Below are 21167 nucleotides of genomic sequence, written 5' to 3'. Positions count from 1 at the left end.
TCCAAAGGGGGCGCCATCTCTAAGCCACTCACAGATCAGACTGTAGCTGAGTCCCAGGAAGCTGTGTTTGAGTGTGAAGTTGCCAACCCAGATTCTGAAGGCGAATGGTTGAAGGATGGCAAACACCTACCGCTGAGTAAAACCATCAGAAGTGAATCTGATGGCCGCAAAAGGAGACTTATCATTGCTGCCACCAAACTAGATGACATTGGAGAATACACCTACAAGGTGGCCACTTCCAAAACATCTGCCAAACTCAAAGTTGAAGGTCAGTGATATAACAACAGAGTGACCCATTTCAAATCATGTTGGGTTTTTGACAGTTATCTAAAAGTCAAACAGTTTAATCATTTTGGATGCCATAAATCCTCATTTTGTAAAATCATTATAAACTCTTGAACTTTCTGAGCCATATACCACAGGTGCAAAATTGCTTCTGAGTTTATGTGAAGAAGCCATGTCTTAGGTTCCAACTCTATGAAACAGCAAATTAGATGCTCTTATTCTCTAGTCTTCTTTCATCCTCCTCCAATCCATTGACTAAGCTATTGGTATACAGCTAAGTGAAGTTGCTCAGTCGTGTCCTACTTTTTGTGACCCCATGGACTGTAGCCTACCAGGCTTCTCTGTCCATGGGATTTTCCAGGCAGGAATATCGGAGTGGGTTACCATTTCCTTCTTCAGGGGACATTCCCGACCCAGGGATTGAACCCACGTTTCCCACACTGCAGGCAGACTCTTTACCATCAAGCCACCGGTAAAGCCCAGTATACAGCTAAACAAACTTCATCTCATTCAAGTATAGAAAAATCATTGTACAATGTACTTTTCAAACTGTACCCTAGGTTTTCCAGAGTAATAGCAAAGTGTCTTTTAAAAACTCTAGAGATGCTGCATAACTACAAAAATTGTTGATAACCATTTATTTGCAAGATGGCCAGGTAACAATCTTATTCAGGAATTTTCTTACTTGATGGTATCATCTTTATTTCCTAAACCAATCATAAATTTGTCCTCAGCTGTCAAAATTAAGAAGACTCTGAAGAACCTCACGGTGACAGAGACACAGGATGCTGTTTTCACGGTGGAGCTCACACACCCTAACGTAAAAGGTGTCCAGTGGATCAGAAACGGAGTTGTGCTGGAATCCAATGACAAGTACACTGTCTCAGTCAAAGGAACAGTTTACTCTCTGAGAATTAAAAACTGTGCTGTGGCGGACGAATCTGTTTATGGCTTCAAGCTTGGAAAGCTGGGAGCCAGCGCCAGACTGCACGTTGAGAGTAAGTTGACTTATAAGCACTTGACAAGTCGCCACCTCATGGTTACCATGAAGTGAAGCGTATCTCTAAATGGCTTCATCTTTTCCCATCAGCCGTCAAGATCATTAAGAAGCCAAAGGATGTGACTGCCTTGGAAAATGCCACCGTTTCCTTTGAAGTTAGCGTTTCCCATGACACAGTGCCAGTAAAATGGTTCCACAAGAATGTGGAGATTAAGCCGAGTGACAAACACAGGCTGGTCTCAGAAAGGAAGGTCCACAAACTGATGCTGCAGCATATCTCCCCCTCGGATGCTGGGGAGTACACAGCTGTGGTGGGGCAACTGGAATGCAAAGCAAAGCTATTTGTGGAGAGTAAGTATGAGACAGCCCTGGCCGCATTGCTAGGTGGTCTTATTTGTTTGCTTCATCTTAAAAAAAATTACATATATATTAACCAGAGTGCTCTCTGATTTTTCCCAAGCATTACATATTACAAAAACCATGAAAAACATTGAGGTGCCTGAGACCAAAACTGCCTCCTTTGAGTGTGAGGTCTCCCACTTCAATGTACCTTCCATGTGGCTGAAGAATGGCGTGGAGATTGAGATGAGTGAAAAGTTCAAGATTGTGGTGCAGGGAAAACTCCACCAGCTAATCATCATGAACACCAGCACTGAGGACTCGGCAGAATACACGTTTGTCTGTGGCAATGACCAAGTCAGCGCCACCCTCAAAGTGACCCGTAAGTAAATACATATATATAGAGAATACCCAGTGGACTCATCACCCCATAGCCTGCACTTTTTCTTCCTCATCTACTGTGTTCACACTGAGTTAGGTATCTGGATAAAATTTTTGCTTAGCATTCAAAGACTGTCTATAAAGATGCTCCAGTGTCTGTTGCTTGCTTTTTCTGTTCCCCTGTCACTTGGCATAATCCTGTAGAGCGGTACCTCTCTGAACTGTGATCACTTAAACAGATGTGTTAAAGACATTCCAAGTTTTTGCTCTGTGCTTGTTATAACCCATGCCATACTGACATGAGATCTCCTTGGGTATATTTGCTTCCCCTTTTGCAGCAATCATGATTACATCCATGCTGAAGGACATCAATGCTGAAGAAAAAGACACCATTACCTTCGAGGTGACAGTGAACTATGAAGGCATCTCTTACAAATGGCTAAAGAATGGTGTGGAGATCAAATCAACTGACAGGTGCCAGATGCGAACCAAAAAGCTCACCCACTCACTGAATATCAGGAATGTCCACTTTGGGGATGCCGCTGAGTACACCTTTGTGGCTGGAAAAGCTACCTCGACAGCCACTCTTTATGTGGAAGGTATGGTTTCATAAATGTCATATCCATAAAAAGAAATGTCAAACACACTACATAAAAATGTTAGTGCGTCAGCTAATGAATGAATAAATAAGGTATATCTATGCAATGAAATATTACTTAGTAATAATAAGGAAGTACTGATAAATATTACAACATGAATGAACCTTAACCTTATACCAAGTGAAAGAAGCTAGTTATAAAGAAGCACATATTATATGAATCCAGTTACAGGAAGAGTTCAGAATGCGCAAATCAATAGAGACATAGATTTGTGCCTACGTGTCCGGGAAGAGCAGTGCACGGGGTCTGGAAGGTTATGACTAAGAGATACGTGGTTTCTTTTGGGAGTAATGAGTATGCCTTGAAATTGATTATGGTGATGGCTGTACAATTCTAAATATACTGAAAGCCCCTGACCTATGCTTTCAGTGGGTGAATTGTATAGTATGTAATCATATCTTGGCAAAGCTGTTAGAAAGGTTAATTCTTTTACATGCTATCCTGCAGCTCGTCATATAGAATTTAGGAAGCACATTAAGGACATTAAGGTTCTCGAGAAGAAGCGAGCCATGTTTGAATGTGAAGTTTCTGAGCCTGACATCACCGTGCAGTGGATGAAAGATGGCCAGGAGCTGCAGCTAGTGGACAGGTCCGTTGGTGTGTTGTGCCACCCCCAGTGATTCCCAGTTCCCTTTGAGTCATCATACATTAAACCCCAATTTCCATCTCCTCCACAGAATAAAGATACAGAAGGAGAAGTACGTCCACCGCCTGCTGATCCCATCCACGCGGATGTCCGATGCCGGGAAGTACACAGTGGTGGCTGGGGGTAACATGTCCAGTGCCAACCTCTTTGTCGAGGGCAGAGATGTTCGCATCCGAAGCATTAAAAGGGAGGTTCAGGTAATTGTCCACGTGCTGAATTTTTAGAGGTATCATCAATAGCACCTAATCTATCATTTTGTCAAATTTTTTGACTTTAAAATTTTCCAACCACTGTCTTCTAAAAAAATGCAATTAGCTTATCCCTACTGGCTTAACGCTCTTATACTGATAGCAACTTAGTCACAGTTTCCTCTCACTTAGGGGATAAGTGTGTCCTTCACAGCTGTCTAAATACTTTAATGAAAGCATCTGCAGAAACTTCACTGTCTGATAAGTGGCCACTTGCCAAGCAGCACCAACTTGAAAAGAACTGAAATTTAAATTGTGGTGTTTGCACAGCAACTGGAATTTAGGGACTTCAGAACAAGGTGGCTTTTTCTAGAAGCCTTCTACTGTGGAAAGGCAGTTCTTTAGGGACTTAGCTGGGGACACACCCTCTGAGCAAAGCTGGATTCTCAGCTGGATGCTGAGAAAACACCTTCGCTCTTGACTGCATGTGTAGAGCTTGTCCTCAGGGGTGCCAGTCTTCCGACACGGTGTAATGTGGGTAATATGTGAACAGAAGCAGTACTTGAGTTCACATTACGATATTGCTCATCCACTAAGAGCCGGGCATCACAGGCCTTAGTCCATAGTGAAAACGCCTTCAGTGAAGACTCAGATGACCTGGATATGTCCATCCTCCTCTGCTGTCCAATTCTGAGCCTTTATTTCCTCACTTTAAAAAATGAGGATAATAGTTCCTGCCTAAGTCACAAGGTTTATTGTTTACATCATATGAAATCAAATTGAGTAGAAACTTAAAAGGGCTTTGTCTGTGACGACAGCCCTCGGAGGTAAAGTGTCATTTCTGTTATGATAAACTAAAAAGTGAACATTTAAGGATGAAATCATTGTCTCTGTGAAGGCATAAGCATAATTCTCTGCAAAAGAAGTGTGGGCTCCATTTGTCCAAGGACAGGGAGGGAAAATTGAGAGAGTGCTATAACAAGTCAACCTCCTATATCATCATGTGTGGGTTTGAAATGCTCTTCAAATGAGCTGGTTTAGAAACAGGTTAAAACCACGAGGAAACCAGGACTTCAGTGTTCTTTTTCTGTTGCTCCATCCAAAGGTTATTGAGAAACAACGTGCTGTTGTTGAGTTTGAGGTCAATGAAGATGACGTTGATGCCCACTGGTATAAAGATGGCATCGAAATCAATTTCCAAGTTCAGGAACGACACCAGTATGTGGTGGAGAGAAGAATCCACCGGATGTTTATCTCTGAGACCAGGCACAGTGATGCTGGTGAATACACCTTCGTAGCAGGAAGGAACAGGAGTTCCGTTACTCTCTATGTCAATGGTAGGTGGAGATGTTAATATGCCTGTTCATCCATCTGTAGTGATCCCCCATACTTCAATTTACTAAACTTCTGGTAGTTCCTGGGCAATTTCTCAAGAACCCATGGTGCTCGTATGTTTGGGGCTACATGTATTTTCATGTGATACCTGTGGAAAAGGGATGGCAGCTTTAAAAAGGGCTAAAATGTCATTTCTAGAAAGCACCTAATGGCTAGGTTCTTATTCGGTCAGTCAACACTGTCAAACCTTCTCTGCGTGTCAATTATACTAGACTCCACGTGTCTTGCTAGACCCCACGTGGGTCTCTAGGTCGAGCAATCAGTGTTCGGGTTCTCTGCCCTTGGCCCTAACTGCTTGAGCACTCGTAGCTCTAACAAGCAATGGGGCATTTCCACCTCTAGTAGGGTGTGCCAGGGAGAATCTAGAGAGCCACAGGGGAGTTCCAGGGGCTCTGACTTTAGAGGGGAATTTCACATGCTGCCAAATCAGAGGAGCACCGTTAAACCACCGACTTTTCTTAGGAGGAAACTTTGAGCTGAATGAGGCTGGTCTAGTTCTGAGGCTAGCCTCCATACACACAGAAAATGCAACCTCCGTTCCTGTCCTGACCGTGAGTCCTATCTGTCTGAACAAATACTCCTGAGACAGATGAAGGAACGCTAAGAGAAATCTCAAGTTTCATAAAAATGAACCATACTGCCAACATTCCCTCAGGCCCTGGAGGACCAGTCATGGTTCAGTTATTATTATTTCTGTATTAGTGGTAGAGAATCCGAGCACAGGGTAATAAAGGTCTTCCCACATGACTGTGTCAGAAACCAGCCTCACAGAAGTCATTTCTAGGCTCATGAGCCTCTCAGTTTCCCTCAGTCATCATGACACCAAGAATATGTTCTGATTAGCCCAACAGGAAAGCTGATTTTTTAAAAAATTACCTAATTGCCTTTAGATCTAAAATGACATTCATTCATTCATAATGATTGCTCTTCATTGGCATCAGTATCTTAAAAAATGACTATGACACATACACAAATACTTGCAAAACAGACCTGAATGGGATAAACTAGCTCACCATGGGATTTGCCCAATGACTGTTAAAAATAGGTAGCGTGTGGAAGTGTTCCAGTATTCTTTAGGGGACTGTCCACTGCTCCTCCCCCTCAATTCAGATCCCGGCCAGGAAAGGGGTGATCATATTATATTGAGAAACTCAGCACTTGCAAGCACCTACCTACCCCGAAATATCAAAAGTATTTTTCTAAAGCTATTCCCTCAACTTATGGACAGAATTCCTTTTTTTTTTTTTCCTTCTTAGTGTGAAGAATATTCTAACATTCTAAGACAATTAAAGATACCACAATTCCAAACTTCTGTTTCAGGGTACATAACCACCAGGTAGTGAACTAACGTGGATTTTCCAGTGCTTTCCCGTGTTTTCATGGGTTATCTGTCTTTTCTTCCCAGCCCCAGAGCCACCCCAGATTCTGCAGGAACTCCAGCCTATTACCGTGCAGTCTGGCAAGCCTGCCCGCTTCTGTGCTGTGATATCCGGCAGACCGCAACCCAAAATTTCCTGGTATAAGGAAGAGCAGCTGCTTTCCACTGGTTTCAAGTGCAAATTCCTTCACGATGGGCAAGAATATACACTTTTGCTCATTGAAGCCTTCCCAGAGGATGCGGCCGTCTACACCTGTGAAGCCAGGAATGACTACGGAGTTGCCACCACCTCAGCATCACTCTCTGTGGAAGGTAGAAATGCCTTGGTACTTCTCAGCTTAAACTGAAACCTAAGAAAATTGTTTTTGCATTCTCCCAGGGCATTTAAAAAATACAGCTTGGAGGTCCTAAAAGTAGATTGCTATACAACTTGGAAACTTTGGGCTCCACGGCCAGATAGATTAAGAGAAATTGACATGCTTCATTCTGGGAGGTCTGTAGGGTGACTTAGTCCTGACGAGTCTTGTGGTCCCTTTCTTTAGTTCCAGAAGTTGTGTCTCCTGATCAGGAAATGCCAGTTTATCCTCCTGCCATCGTCAGTCCACTTCAGGACGCTGTCACTTCTGAGGGACGGCCAGCCCACTTTCAATGCAGAGTTTCTGGAACAGGTAGGTTTACCAGGAAGGGTAGAGTTGCTAATATTTTACCTGTGGCGGATTCATTTTGATATTTGGCAAAAATAATACAATTATGTAAAGCTTTAAAATAAAATAAAAAATAAAAAGAATGATGTAAGTGAAGAAAAGGTTTTCTTATCCCTTCCTCCCTTACAAACAGTTATTCATAATTTGAAGTTTTATGGGCATCTTGCAGAACATTTACTTGAATTACTGAATTAAGAATTAGATCAGTGTTTTCCACTACTATTTTTAGGACTATACACCTGAAAATGGCAAAGATGATAAATTGCATGCTATGTGTTTAAAAGAAAAATTCAGTGTTTTTCAGTGTTTTACACTTGCAAAAATGTCATATTTTCTTTATGGTTGTAGTTAGACTTTTGTTATCTCTTGGAAAAATACAACAAAACCTACAATCATTATTAAATTAATTATAATAGCATCTACATATGTTTTTAAAAAAGAGTCTATTTATATTTAAGACGTTCAATCTATGGACAGTGCTTGTGGGAAAAGGCACATCCATTTATTTTTTTAATATAAATTTATTTATTTTAATTGGAGGTTAATTACAATATTGAATCTTAGCTCCACTGTGTGACCTTCGGCAAAGACATGATTCCTCTGGTTCTCTTTCCCTCATGAATAAAGTGAGGATAATATTGCTGTCATAAAATATACATTTCATGAGGGCAGGGATTCTTAATACTGAAAACCTGGTGTCTGAAAAGCAGTAGTTACTAGAAGGAAAGCTCTGTGAAAGCAAGGGGTAGATCCTTGTCCTAGAATAGCTCTGGACATAGTTGATGCTCAGTAATTGTTGATTGGACAACAGCATGCTTGTTTAATGGCTGATATCCACTGCTTCAGATCATTCATCATGATTGTGTCAGATAACCCACATTAGCACGTCGCACAGTGCCCATCCAAAAGTAATCCCTCAGTCTGTTAGCTGTTATGATTTTTTAATTGCTGCAAGTTTCCCAAAGACCATCAGCCCCTCCCATTCCCCCAGGAGTCTGACCTTAGTAGAGTAAGACAGAACGTTTGGAGCTGTTTTTACCCAATGATGATTTTAGACTGACAGGGTAAGCCAACTTTATCCCAGATGAAAATCCTTCTCTCATTTCCTTGGCTTTTATATGCCACCACAAAGGGAAATTCTCCCAGCTTGGGCATCTCACAGCACTCCTAGTAAGTTTGTTTTGTTTATAGTGCTTCTCCCATTCGTTTATGACCCAGTCTCTACCTTGCCAGAAGCCATTTTCCTTAACAAATTAGTATTTCTATCATACTTCTATCACCTAATGATTTCCTCCTCTGATTTGGAGATGCTGATCTAAAAACCAAATAGACCCATTTGATTTTATGAGCATAATTAAAGGATACAAAGTATATAAAGCACTTATAGGTATGACGTGGCTGACAAGTAGCTGGTACTCAATATATTAATTTTATTACAACCATTGGAAGGAATTATAGAAACATAAAAGTCTGGTAAGGGGGGACCAACATAGATAAATACTATAAACTTTATTACTTCAGAACATAGTGTTTGAGAAACCCTAAATATTAAGAAATGAGAATTGATAATATCTTACTAACACAAGAAAGAAAAAATAATTTTAATTTTAAATTCACCAAAGTCACACTAAATAATTTATCAGTTTTTTGAATTTTTAGAGAAATATTTTGATTAATTATATGTAAATATGGATTATCTAAAGTAGTAGTCTTAGATATGTTTATATAGTACTTTTTTAGGTAAGTCATTTTATAGTTTGCTTTTAGGATGTTGTAAAAATACATTCTAATCTTTACCAGACCTCAATTGGGATAGCAAAAGAAAAATCTTTTTTATATGGGCAATGTCTTTAAATGTTTGAACAGACTTTATAAATTCATGTGATCATTAACTCTCTCTTTGTGGTAATATGTAGATATATACAGAGGTTTTAGCATCCTGTCATAAATGTATTTTCTATGTAACAAAAATTAAATTCATTGAATAAAATGCCTTTTTAAAATAAAAGCTTACTGAATCACGTTGTTTTGTGCCCCTCGGACTGAAAATATTTACACAGCTTGTCTTAAGAAAGTAAATGCAGCTCTACTTTCTAAAACTGGGTGGGGGAAATGTAGGCAGAAGCCCCAGTCTCATGTTATGGGAAATCAATACTTAGCAAAGCACAGAATGTGGTCCGAGGTATCTGGTCATGCTTTTATGAGTGAAAATGTTGTCAACTGAAGGTCTCTGGTGCCACCTACTGGTAGCATAGAAATTTGGAAGAGTAGAATTTTGAAACAATAAATCTAGCTCTTTGCTGCTGTTCATTCTGTAATGAGTCAGTGTCGTGTGGAGGCTCACAGAGTGGCAACTAGCTAAGTGAAATGATAAAAAATTAGTTAGGCAGTGAGGAATGCCCATCGCTCATTTAAGCATCTCTTTTGTTTTATTCCACCAATATTTGTGTCCTGCTGTTGAGACATCATGCTAGGTTCTAGGGCTGCCGCACCTGTCCCTGGCCTCCTGGAGCTCAGTGTGTAGGTGAGGAGATGCATGGCTAGATTCCAAGGTTGTGAGTGCTGTGACAGCCCACCTACTCAGTGCTGTCTGGGGGACAGGTGGGGAAAGATGCATGGATGGAACACTGAAGAATTAATAGGCTTATTCAGCACATTGGTACTTCAGACAGAAAATGCATTTGCAGAGTCGTAAAGGTTTACCAGAACACTTATGCCGTCAACAAGTGGCTTAAATATGGTCTTGTAATGAGGAAGCTGAGAGGCTAGAAAAGAAGGCAAGGGCCAGATACCAATAAAGTATTGGTAGTCTATGGTTAGTTAGGACTCCTGTTTCCTTTGAGGAATCACTGAGAGATTTTTTTAAATCCCTCAGTAACATGATCAGGTTTGCTTTTTAGAAGCAACACTGATAATGAAAGGAGGAATGGACAGTTGTGGGAGATGAGACTGGAGGGGAGGAACCAGCAGAGAAGCTGGTCTCCTTTCATTTCATAAGGATAGGCTTAGAAAGTGTTGCCAATGATGGGAGTCAGAAGAAAGAAGTGGGTAGATTGTGCAAGAGTTCAGGAGGTAGAATGAGTGAGACCCAGGAACCAAATACAAGGGTGTAGTGGGGGTGAGGAGCAGAGGTTGTGGGGCAGCCTCACAGAAGCCAGGGGAAGCCAGTGGCTGACGCAGGTAGTGGAAGTCCAGCAGGAAGCACCGGGTCCGCTACCAGGACAGACCTTGCCTTTAGCTCATTTCTTACAGGCAGTCCATGCCTGTCCTCCTGCTTCATTCGGTTCACCAAAGGAAGAAGTTGTCAGGAAAAATAAGCTTTCTTGTGAAGACGAATACTTTCTACCCTTCCCTTTCTGTTGAGGACTAAACAATCCAAGTGTTTGTAGGATGACTTTTACATCCTATGTGATAATATTACTTTTATATCCTATGACCCTGTTTTTTTGGCAAGTTGTTGAAGGTATTGCTGATCCCTTGTGAGGTTAGCTATTCTTGCTTTAATGACTGACGGTGCGTATTGTTTATAAAGCCTTTTCCTCTATGTGTCATGGAATTCACACAGCAATTTTATAGCCTATGAATTATTATGCTTCTTATTTTACAAATCAGAAGACTTATTCAGAGAGTAGCTTGCATGTCTAAGGTCACATGGCTTATAAATTGTATTGTCAGGATACCATTTCCCATCTTACCTTGCTACCTAAGGAAGTGGAAAGATTTGTTTCTTTAAAAGGGGCACTTGTTTATAAAGTGGGGGAAACCATCATAAACTAGTAGTTAGGCAAGAATGCAAGCAAACGCTAAATGATTGGACTGTTGGAAGATCCCCATGGATCATACTGAGATAAGGAAGTAACATAATGACCACATTGCAAAAAGAAGATGCTTTTGATTTTGGCTTTTAAAACAAGTAACTGAATTTGAATCTACATTTGACTTACAAGGTCATTGCTTTAATGAAAGGGTACTAATTTATTTTAAAAGTACACATCACCTTAAACTATAACAGCATATATTATTTTATCCTTGGTTTGGGTTTTTATTTTCTATCATATTAAGATGGTTCAAATCCTGTGTGGAAATAGCTAGTTATATTATTATTTATTATTACTGCTACTTTGAAAAAAGCCACATTTATCTAAGATGCCCAAATTTCATGAATCTTTCTTTCAGTTTTAAAAATTATTTTCTGATGAGTTGAGACCTTCCAATGCTTGCCCATTGGTAACAAAATAGTGGAGGTTTTTTTTCTTCAGCCTTCAGTGGTATCTCTTTTAGACCTTATGGAGTGTTGATCGTTTCAGCTCTAATTTTTATGGCTCTTTCTCCCTAAGCAGATTTTCCTCATTTCCTGTCTCAGTAGGCAACCACAGTCTCGGTCACCTTGAGAGGTCACTATTTCTCAGGACAGGCTTTCTCTCAAAGTCACCAAATGTGTAAAAATCTCATCTTTGCTTCCATCGCACGACATGCAAATAATTACAAAGAATATAACTAAAATTGTAAAATTTCAAACATTCTAACCCATCTATAAGCTGGATTTCTCTAAAATCATGTTTCCTTCTTTAAAATGACAAGAAATCATGTACGATCAGATGTGGCATGCCCAAAAGAAAAGTATCATATTATTTAGATAAATATAACATTAGTCAGCTATATAGTCCATTTTGTGTTTGCAGGTAAATAAAAACACCCACTTTGGGTAATTTAAAGATCCTTTTCCTTTTGTGTTACAGATCTAAAAGTGTCTTGGTACAGCAAAGACAAGAAAATCAAGCCATCTCGGTTCTTTAAAATGACTCAGTTTGAAGACACTTACCAATTGGAAATTGCTGAAGCTTTTCCAGAAGACGAAGGAATTTATACTTTTGTGGCCAGCAATGCTGTAGGTCAAGTCTCAAGCACAGCCACTCTGAGACTGGAAGGTATGGCAAAACAGTTTTAAGAGCCACATTGAAACATAGACCTCATCTTACAATGTGGGTAACAATCACTAAGGATTTCGTGTAAATCGTCATCAGTCCTACCTTTCTCTTAATGCAACTAATTGTTTCCCTGTTACATGCAACGTTCTCGCTTTTCAGTTACCCCTCTCATTATGAATCACAGAGCGTATCATTTTTTATTTTGCCCTGCTTTGTCTCCGTAGTATTTTTTAATGTATTGCTCTCATTACCAGCTTTCATGCTTCCTGAGCAGCATGTATCAGAATGGGGAGAAACATATGCTAAAGAATTGGGTAGATTTGTTTTCTCATCTGGTGAGCGTGAACATTTTAAAAAAGAAGTTTTCCAGTGTAAGAGTGTTCCTATCCCACCGCGGTATTGACAAAATTCTGATTTCCCAGAAGCTACTGTGGATGAGTTCGGGTCTGTACATCAGCTGGATGTGTTTTGCCATCATTCAAAGAATGCGTGAGGATTGAGAGGCTCAGTTGTGAGATGGTTTAACATTCTTCTATAACTTGGGGTTCTTAAATTGCATTTAGAAATACTTCCTCAGTATCTGGGCAAGGGAGGGCGCTTTGATTCAAAATGAGATAGTATTTTTATACAGTCAGACTATTTTTCCTGAGCAATTTAGTCTCTAATATTTTTCGAATGTATTTGTTTTTGGCTGCATTGGGTCTTAGTTGCGGCTCGCTGGGTCTTTGTTGAGGCGCGAGGGCTTCTGGTTGTGGCACTTCAGCCCTGTGGTTGTGACACACAGCATGTGGGACCTTAGTTCCCGGACCAGGGATTAAACCCAGGTCCCCTGCATTGGAAGGTGGACTCCTAACCACTGGACCACCAGCAAAGTCCTTAGTCTCTGTAATAGTAAGCATATACAAATACATGAAGAGTTAGGGCAGCTCTCACTTTTTTCCTCAATTTTAAAAACTTCATTTTGATAGCCAGAGGGTTTTTTTAGTAAACAGTGTAATGTGGTTTACCAAAAATAAGAGCTGGTCTTACACCCGGAGGGGGAAAAAATAACAGAAAACAAGAATATCTAACCTGAATTGCATACTCTGCTACTGCCTTCATGAACAATGTATGAAATTCCTTAGACTGTTTATGCCCCAGCGTGTCTGGAGAATGGAAGGGAACTTGTGTGATTTTGAATCAATAGTGGCATATGTTGACAAGGCATCAAGATTGAATTGGATTCTAGTCCGCACTGAAATTTGCACCCTAATGAGTTCTGGTTTCAATGCAGGGTATGCACGACATTAAAGGTTGGCATGCTTCTTTTCAGGATTTAGCACACTTGGAGAAGTTACATCCAACTCTCAATGGCATATCTCTTCATCAGTTTCATTTAAGAAGGAGCCCCTTGGCCAAAAGCCCATCTTCATCCAGCCTCTATCCAGCCTCAGGGTGCACAGCGGGGAGACAGTCAGATTTCATGCCAGGGTTTCTGGCATTCCCAAGCCAGAAATCCAGTGGTTTCATAACCAACAATCAATTCTACCAACAAAAGATGTAGTTTTCTACTTTGAGGAGTCCACAGGCTTGGCTTTAATGCTTATAGTTGATGCTTACTCTGAGCATGCCGGGCAATACTGTTGCAAAGCAGCCAATAGCGCTGGGGAAGCCACTTGTGCAGCTACACTCACAGTGACTCCAAAAGGTAAAGGAAGCCCAGCTTGCTTCAAAGACTTTGACCTGCTGCATCCCTGCTTCTCCCACTGTTACTAATGAGAGTCTCTGCTGTGTGTCTCAGTGCATATGGTGGCTGGTCCATCATTTACTAACAGTTCCCCCTAAGTCCTCAATTATGGTTTAACCAGTATACTTGAAATCTCACTGAAGTATGTGTTCAGGGCATTACACTAGTTATTTTGGGGGAAGATCCCCCGGAGGATGGCATGGCACCCCACTCCAGTATTCTTGCCTGCAGAATCCCATGGACAGAGGAGCCTGGTGGGCTATAGTGCACAGGGTCACACACAGTTGGACACAACTGAAGCTGTTTAGCATGCAGGCATCAAATTTGCTTGACGTTTTTACTTTTCTAAGCAATATCTCATCATTGCATCATTAAAGGTCTATTTGCTACCTATTGTTGATAAAGTATATGGGGGAGGGAGGACAAACGATATCCCAAATAGAGTCAGGAAAAAAGAGTGCTTATATCACTCTGGGAAGCTGCAATGACAACAGAAGGAAGGAAGCAGATACTTCACGGCATCTGCGCGAGCCCCCGTCATCCATTCAGCACTGCATCACTGGGAATGAACTCTCTTTTGTGTAATCCTGACACCCTGGAGCACACTGCATCTGGCAGGCTGCTTCTGAGCGACAGTGATGCCTTTCATCTTCATCTTCCATGCCATTTTATTTTATTAACCTAGCCAAGTGATGAAGCTTAGATCTTAATATTCTTTTCTTTTTCTTGTCACTTAGCATACAGTGCAAGCCCTAGCTAGGCAAAGTTCTGGGAGAGATGTAAGTGTCCCCCAAGTCCCAGGCAGTGGCAGAGCCACTCTTTCACAAGGCAGGACTGGCAGAATATTGCAGAGTGAAATGAAGTCATTTCAAGGATCATCATATGAATATGAATTGCAGGTTTTTGAAAGTATATCTCAAAGTTCCACCCACACAGCTGCATCCGTTGAAGATGTACAGTTGCACCAGGCTGCATCCCTTTCACAAATCGCAGAAAGCACTGAGTTATCTGAGATAAGTGCTGAAGAGACAATGGGTGAAGTGCCAAAGATAATCCTACATCTTCAGGACCTCTCTGTAAAGTGTGGTGACGTGACTCAATTCCTCTGTGTTTTAGAAGATGAGTCTTCTGTTGATATAACCTGGATTTATGAAGCTAGAGGAATATAAGAGAGTGAAACAGTCACAAAATGGAAATATTCAGTCTCTTACCACATGTAATGTTCAGCTGGTAGACCAAGGATTATACAGCTGCATTGTACACAATGAGTACGGAGAGAAGACAATGTCAGCAAGATGGCTATTGGATTTTTAGCTCTGACTTGGTTCATTTCATCCTCATCACTTCACACAGCTTTTCCATCATGCAAATTGTATCGATGAATGTATTAATTAAAACACCCTTAAATTAGCACTCTATTCATAAATGACTTATGAAAGTCAACCAACTCATTGGCTAAACTTACGAACATGTAACTTTCCACTCTAGATTCACGGAAGCTTAACTTTCAAATCTGAGTTCAGGAAGTTAAGATTTGTTTCATAGGTGCCATTTTTTCAAATGTTTACCAAACATACCACCTAGGAAGTGTACCAAAGTAGTTTAAGGTATATAGAGCATTGAGTTTTTATTGAGTATTTATTACTGTGTCTGACATTGTCTGGACCAAAATGAGTAATCTTTAGACATTTCTCAACCAATGCTGCTGCTTTACAATCTCAGCTCCTTGCAGAATTGTAGAATTATCTCATAGCAAGATACTATTTTTGTTGTTATTGTGCTTGACTCACCACTGTGTCTAGAAGGACATGAATGTATTTATCTGCGCAGAGGATAATGTCTTCCTTTCATCCTTGGATTGTCTTCTTCACTATTAATGAAGTGAGAAAAGTATTCTTCATGTACTCGAATCCTGTGCTGTGTGTCTGCAGGCAAAGGACCTTCACTGAATCCCATGGAGGAAAGTGGGGGGAAGAAGTTGGGACATCTGCAGGAGTCTGTGGAGCTGTGCCCTTTAGTTCTTCCCCGATCCAGCCATGCTATTTTTGAGGGGTTAGAACTGAACGGGGGGCAACAGAGTGCTATGTGCGTGGCCATCTTTGTGCTGCATTTTGAAACAGATTAATTAACTCACTTAAAGTATCTGCAATCCTCACTCATCAGAAGGAGGACTTTTTTTCTTTCTTCATCTGACAGTTTGGGTCTATAGCTGTTTCTGATTAATTGTCAAAGCCTAAGAAAGGAATAGTTCAAGAACTGAGGTCTAATTATGCAAATTAGATGAAAATTAGGTAGAAAATTCCACCATCCTGAAAGTCAACCCACACAGTCATCAGACAGGTAACTATCTACCTGGATATGTTGTCTACAAGCCATGTAGGTGACAACTGGGACCATTCCTACAATAAAATAATTGGGAGCTGGCTGTGTTTTGGAGATGAGAGCAATGTAGGCCTTTCAACTTGCTTCCTAAAGAACATAGTGCCCTATGACAGTGCTTGATCACTATGTTCCCAGAGTGGATTTGAACTGGACATTTTTGCCTTGGAATTTCCAATTCACTCAGTTCCAGCAGATTATATTATTAAAATGTTCTTGGCACATGAGCATTTTTTCCCCCTTGGCAAGTCCAGACTGCCGTATTTAAGAAAATTAAGAGATAAGCCATTTTAAGTGTATGAAGAATAAAGGATCAGGCACAGTTATCTAATTATCCAATATGAGCCAGTCTTTATCTGGTCATCTTCTATTTTGCCCTAATGACTTTATATAGGCTACTGAGTTAGCCACGAAAGTCAGGTAGGAATGTGAACCCCCATAAGTCTGTTTGGGTAGAGTTCTCATGTGCATAGTAAGCATAGATAAATATCAGTTTTGAGACTAACATGCTGCTTTCTCTCTCATCCTAACGACATTCCATCTCCTCTAAATTCTGCATACATTTTACAAACACAGCTAATTTATTCCTTTCCCAAACTTTATTCTTACCTAGCAAAAGTATCGCAAATCCAAGCATTCACAAAATTACCCTTGGTTCAGACACTAAAAGTATTAAAACACTCAAAGAGCCCCAAATTAAAACAACCCATGAAATAAAGAGAGCATCATCAAAGAAAACATCACATTTGTCAGTAACTTTATGCCAGAGTCCACAAGGAACTGAGAAGCCAGGGCAGCAGACCTGCAGACTTGTGTCACGCAGACAGAAGAATGAGAGCGGTACCTGGATATCTGATTCCTCCAGAAGCCACCCCAAGATGATTGTGTCTAAAGGCTGTGACTTTTCCTTATATAATAAAAGCAACTTTGAGCTGACGACTCTCTGTTTTGCTCTTTAATATATAATCGGACTTTGCATCACGTTTTAAAGGTGGTTTCAAATCAAAAGAGTTTTTACTAGTAGGAAACACTGAATTCTTTAGGGAAAGCTGAGTTAAAAGTGGCAAATTAGAAAATGCATGTTTCTTCTAAATGTGATATTTGTCTCTTAGCAAGTATTCAGTCAATAAGACAATTAAAAGAAATATTCCTATCGTTTATGGACTGCTTTTCTCAATGCATGTAAAAGGCATGGGGAATTGTGGAACTAAAAGTGGAAATTTCACCAGAGAACCTAAAATAAAAATGTTATAAAATCTTTCTGTCATCATCATGTACCTTACCAGCTCATTGATTTGTTTGGCATGGATTTTGAGGGGTGCATTTGGGGTATGTAGTTTTCTATTATTATAATAAAGAGAAAAGTGTAATTATATGAATCATGAATTGAGGCAGAAAGTATATGGAATTAATCATGAAAACCTCCTGTTTTTCCATTCTAGCTCCTGAAGCAATGTTGCATGAGCAGATTGAGATGGAGATGAAAGGTATTGTTACATTGAATGTGAGATTTAAATAGAAATTCTGAAGGATTAATAAAATCCTTGAGCTTCCTTCTGTTAGTATTATAGAGGAAAAATGACATAGATGTACAAATATATCTCTTAGAGTATATATTACTATGTCGCATGCCTGGTTTAATATGCTGATGGTTACATGCATTTCACAGTCATTTTTTTATGGTAATTTAAACTTTGTATTTAAAATTTATCAGCCATATTCAACTTCTTGTTTGCAGACATTTTCAATAGCGTGTATTAGAAAAGGTTTTCATCTTAATGCATGAAATCATAAGTAGAAGTTTGTCTTCAAAATCACAGTGAATTAAATTGAACAATAGATAATAACCTAGCTGTCATTCTCAGAATGCAATGTCATGAATGAATCATAATTGAAATGCTTATTTGTTTAGGATGTGTGAAAATGTTACATCCCCATTCTGGTTCACACTTCATGCGCAGACATCATTTTAACATTGATATGTCTCTTACACTGGCTTGCAGATAGCTGCCTTACGTGATCCTTATTGCCTGCTTTTCTTTGCATAACATCGTGACTTTATGGCTGTATTAGTTCGAATAAACGCCTTCTCATTTTATTTTATTTTAGCTAATTATTTATGGTCATAGTTCTCATATATATTTCTTAAATAGTTAATTCTCCAAAAAAAATAATAATTTAATCTGTAATCAAAAGGATCAGAAAGGGCGTTTATTCCACTCTCTGCAAGTCAGGTAAGATTTTCCCCTTAGCCATCAAAAGAACAAAGTTTTCCTGCTCTCAAAACAAATATGTACAGGAACATGTTATTTTGAAATGCATTTTTGCTTGTTCAAGAAGAAATTTCAGCAGTTTGAAGAAAAGACCAGACAACGAACGATTTTCGTGTCAGAATCTTTTAAACAGAGCATGGTGTTGCGTTTATTCGAACAAATATGGTGAGTGAATTTTTTTTTATGGATTTGTGAGAATCTGTAGCATGCACTTTATTTCATTTTCTATTTCGCAATTTCATTTATTTTCAACTTTTTCAAATACTGTGGAAAATAGTAAAATGTTTTCTAATTGAACTCTTCTTTTAGAGTCATCCTCTGAGGAAGAATCTGAGCATTCAGAAAGAGAGACCCGCGATGCCTTCTCAGATTCTGAAGACAGAGACCATAGCTCCACGGCTGCTAAAAGATACGCGAGTAGAATATCATCAACAAGCTCCTGGCCAGAATATTTCAAGCCTTCTTTTACCCAAAAACTTACATTTAAATATGTTTTTGAGGGTGAACCTGTTGTTTTTACATGTAAATTAATTGCCTGTCCAACTCCCAAAATGACTTGGTTTCAAAACAATCGACCTATCGCAACAGGGCTTCGACGGGTCGTAAAAACAGAGAGTGATTTACATCATCACTCTTCCAGCTTAGAGGTTAAAAGTGTTCAAGACCGAGATTCCGGAAGTTACAGATTATTAGCAATTAATAGTGAAGGCTCTGCTGAATCAACTGCATCATTGCTTGTAATTCAAAAAGGGCAAGATGAGAAATATTTAGAATTTCTGAAAAGGGTAGAACAGACGCATGGAAATGTGGCAGCTTTAGCTGAAAGGAGAGAAGGGAGGTTGAAGGTTGACCTGAGGTTTACTGGTTCTCCCTTTAATAAGAAGCAAGACGTGGAACAACAGGGAATGATGCGAACTATACACTTTAAGACAGTGTGCCCTGGCAGGAAAACAGATTTAATGTATGAGGAAGAATATTTAGAAAGTAAATCTGACATAAGGGGATGGCTTAATGTAGGCGAAAGTTTCTTGGACGAAGAGACCAAGATGAAGTTGCACCGTTTACGGGAGGCTAGAAGAATGTTGATGGAGAAAAAGAAATTATCTCTGTTAGACACATCATCTGAAATAAGTTCAAGAACTCTGAGAAGTGAAGATAGTGATAAGGATGTTCTGTTCTCTAGAGAGGAAATAAAAAGCAGTTCTATGCCTGCTCTAGCTGACAATAGGGAAGAGGTAGATAATCCAACCGAGGGCACTGTCCAGGATCTGCAGGTCCTTCCTAATTTAATGGATCAAAATGTGGAATCTGGAGAAGCTCCCACAACCTTTCAAACTGCTGTCAATGAGGAAATTCTCCAGACTGAAATGAGAATGAGCCAAGAGGCATTTCTGAGAGAAAGTCTATCAAGAGAACATTTATACAGTAAGAGTGTAGTAAATGAGACTACCCAAGCAGGAGAACAACTTGAAGCCATTATGACCCAAACCAAAATTGTAGAGTCATCTGAAGATACCATGAATGTAAGTAAGAATGAGGAAATATTTGAGACCCCTGAAAAGGAGTCTCAAGTTACTACACCATACACTGGTGAATCTTTTGGCTCAATTGTAAATATCCAAGAAAGTGAAGCATTAGATACTGAAATAAGAAAAGATGATGTGAGAGAGTTACAACACTCCACCTCTGTTAAAGGTGATGAATTTGAAACTGAACAGGAAGAAAAAGCCACAAGATATTTTGAAAATCCTTTCCAAAAACGTCTGCAACGTTGCCCACCTTCGTTTCTTCAAGAAATAGAATCTCAAGAAGTTTATGAAGGTGACAGCTGTGAATTTGTGTGTCATTTTCAAGGATACCCTCAACCCATAGTAACATGGTATAACAATGATATACCAATCCCACATAATCGAGGCTTTATCACTCAGACCTTCGAAAACTATTCAGTATTAACCTTTTCTTCTGTTCTTCCTCAAAATGAAGGTTTCATTACCTGTGTGCTATTTAACCAATACGGAACGGTAAAAACAACGAGTGTACTTAAAGTGAAGTCAAAACAAAGGCATGATGTGGAAGCATATAGGGTCCCAGTGTTGCAAGATGATACTGATGAGGAAGAGGAACTGATGTTGGTGTTTGACCAAGCAAAAGGCATCCCTCCTTCTCTAAGACAAGAGGGCCAAACAAACCTCCATATGTTAAAAACTAATGCACCAGTTCCTTCCTCTGAAGACACAGATTTGCTTTCCTTTCCTGTAGAAATTCAGATAACGGCAGCTACTCCTACCCCAGAACAGGATAGAGAGTCAAGAGACTTGTTTCAACTGGAGGAGTCAGAACCTAAGGCAACGCCTCAGGATGAGGCGACTCGCTCACCAAAACACAAGTTCGTATTCTCTTCTGACATTACTAACGAGCCACCAGAAGTGTTGCAGGAAATGCCACAACATGCCAGGTGTAGAGAAGGGGATTCCATAGTCCTTGAATGTTTACTGTCTGGTGAGCCTAAACCAGCGGTGACGTGGTTCCACAATGGAGTCCTGTTAAGGCAGAACCGGAAGTTTCAGTTTGAAGAAATTAATTGTTGCTACAGGCTATATATTAATGATGTCAATTCTCAAGATTCTGGGAAATATAGATGCATAGCTGAAAACAATTCAGGCACGGTTGAGAGTGTTTCAGACCTAACAGTGGAACCTGTCACTGACAGGGAATATAGTCAATTAGAAAATATGGGTGGAATTTATGCCAGATATTCCAAAGATCAACACATTCAGGGAGAATCTGTAAGGGCACATTTTTATGAGTATCCAACTGGTTCTTTTACTCCCCAATCCAATATAAAAGAATATTCTGTAAGAGAGTATTTTCAAAGCCCTGAGACAG

General features: G+C 39.8%; 1 protein-coding gene and 1 pseudogene across 1 annotated transcript in view; both read left to right on the top strand.

Moving 5' to 3' along the window:
• The window catches only part of TTN (titin), a 276220-nt gene that overhangs the window by 38118 nt on the left and 216935 nt on the right, over window positions 1-21167 (top strand). The window contains 12 exon segments of the mRNA XM_070359061.1: window positions 8-268; window positions 1020-1283; window positions 1376-1636; window positions 1746-2006; window positions 2344-2604; window positions 3112-3253; window positions 3342-3507; window positions 4604-4835; window positions 6299-6583; window positions 6814-6939; window positions 11715-11903; window positions 17451-17495. Of these exon segments, the coding sequence (XP_070215162.1) occupies window positions 8-268; window positions 1020-1283; window positions 1376-1636; window positions 1746-2006; window positions 2344-2604; window positions 3112-3253; window positions 3342-3507; window positions 4604-4835; window positions 6299-6583; window positions 6814-6939; window positions 11715-11903; window positions 17451-17495 (2493 nt within the window).
• Window positions 13510-17444, top strand: LOC138990456 (obscurin-like; annotated as a pseudogene).

This window comes from Bos mutus, chromosome 2 (assembly GCF_027580195.1).
Source record: "Bos mutus isolate GX-2022 chromosome 2, NWIPB_WYAK_1.1, whole genome shotgun sequence".
Classification (NCBI taxonomy): Eukaryota; Metazoa; Chordata; class Mammalia; order Artiodactyla; family Bovidae; genus Bos; species Bos mutus.
This window is presented reverse-complemented; position numbering and strand designations above follow the sequence as displayed.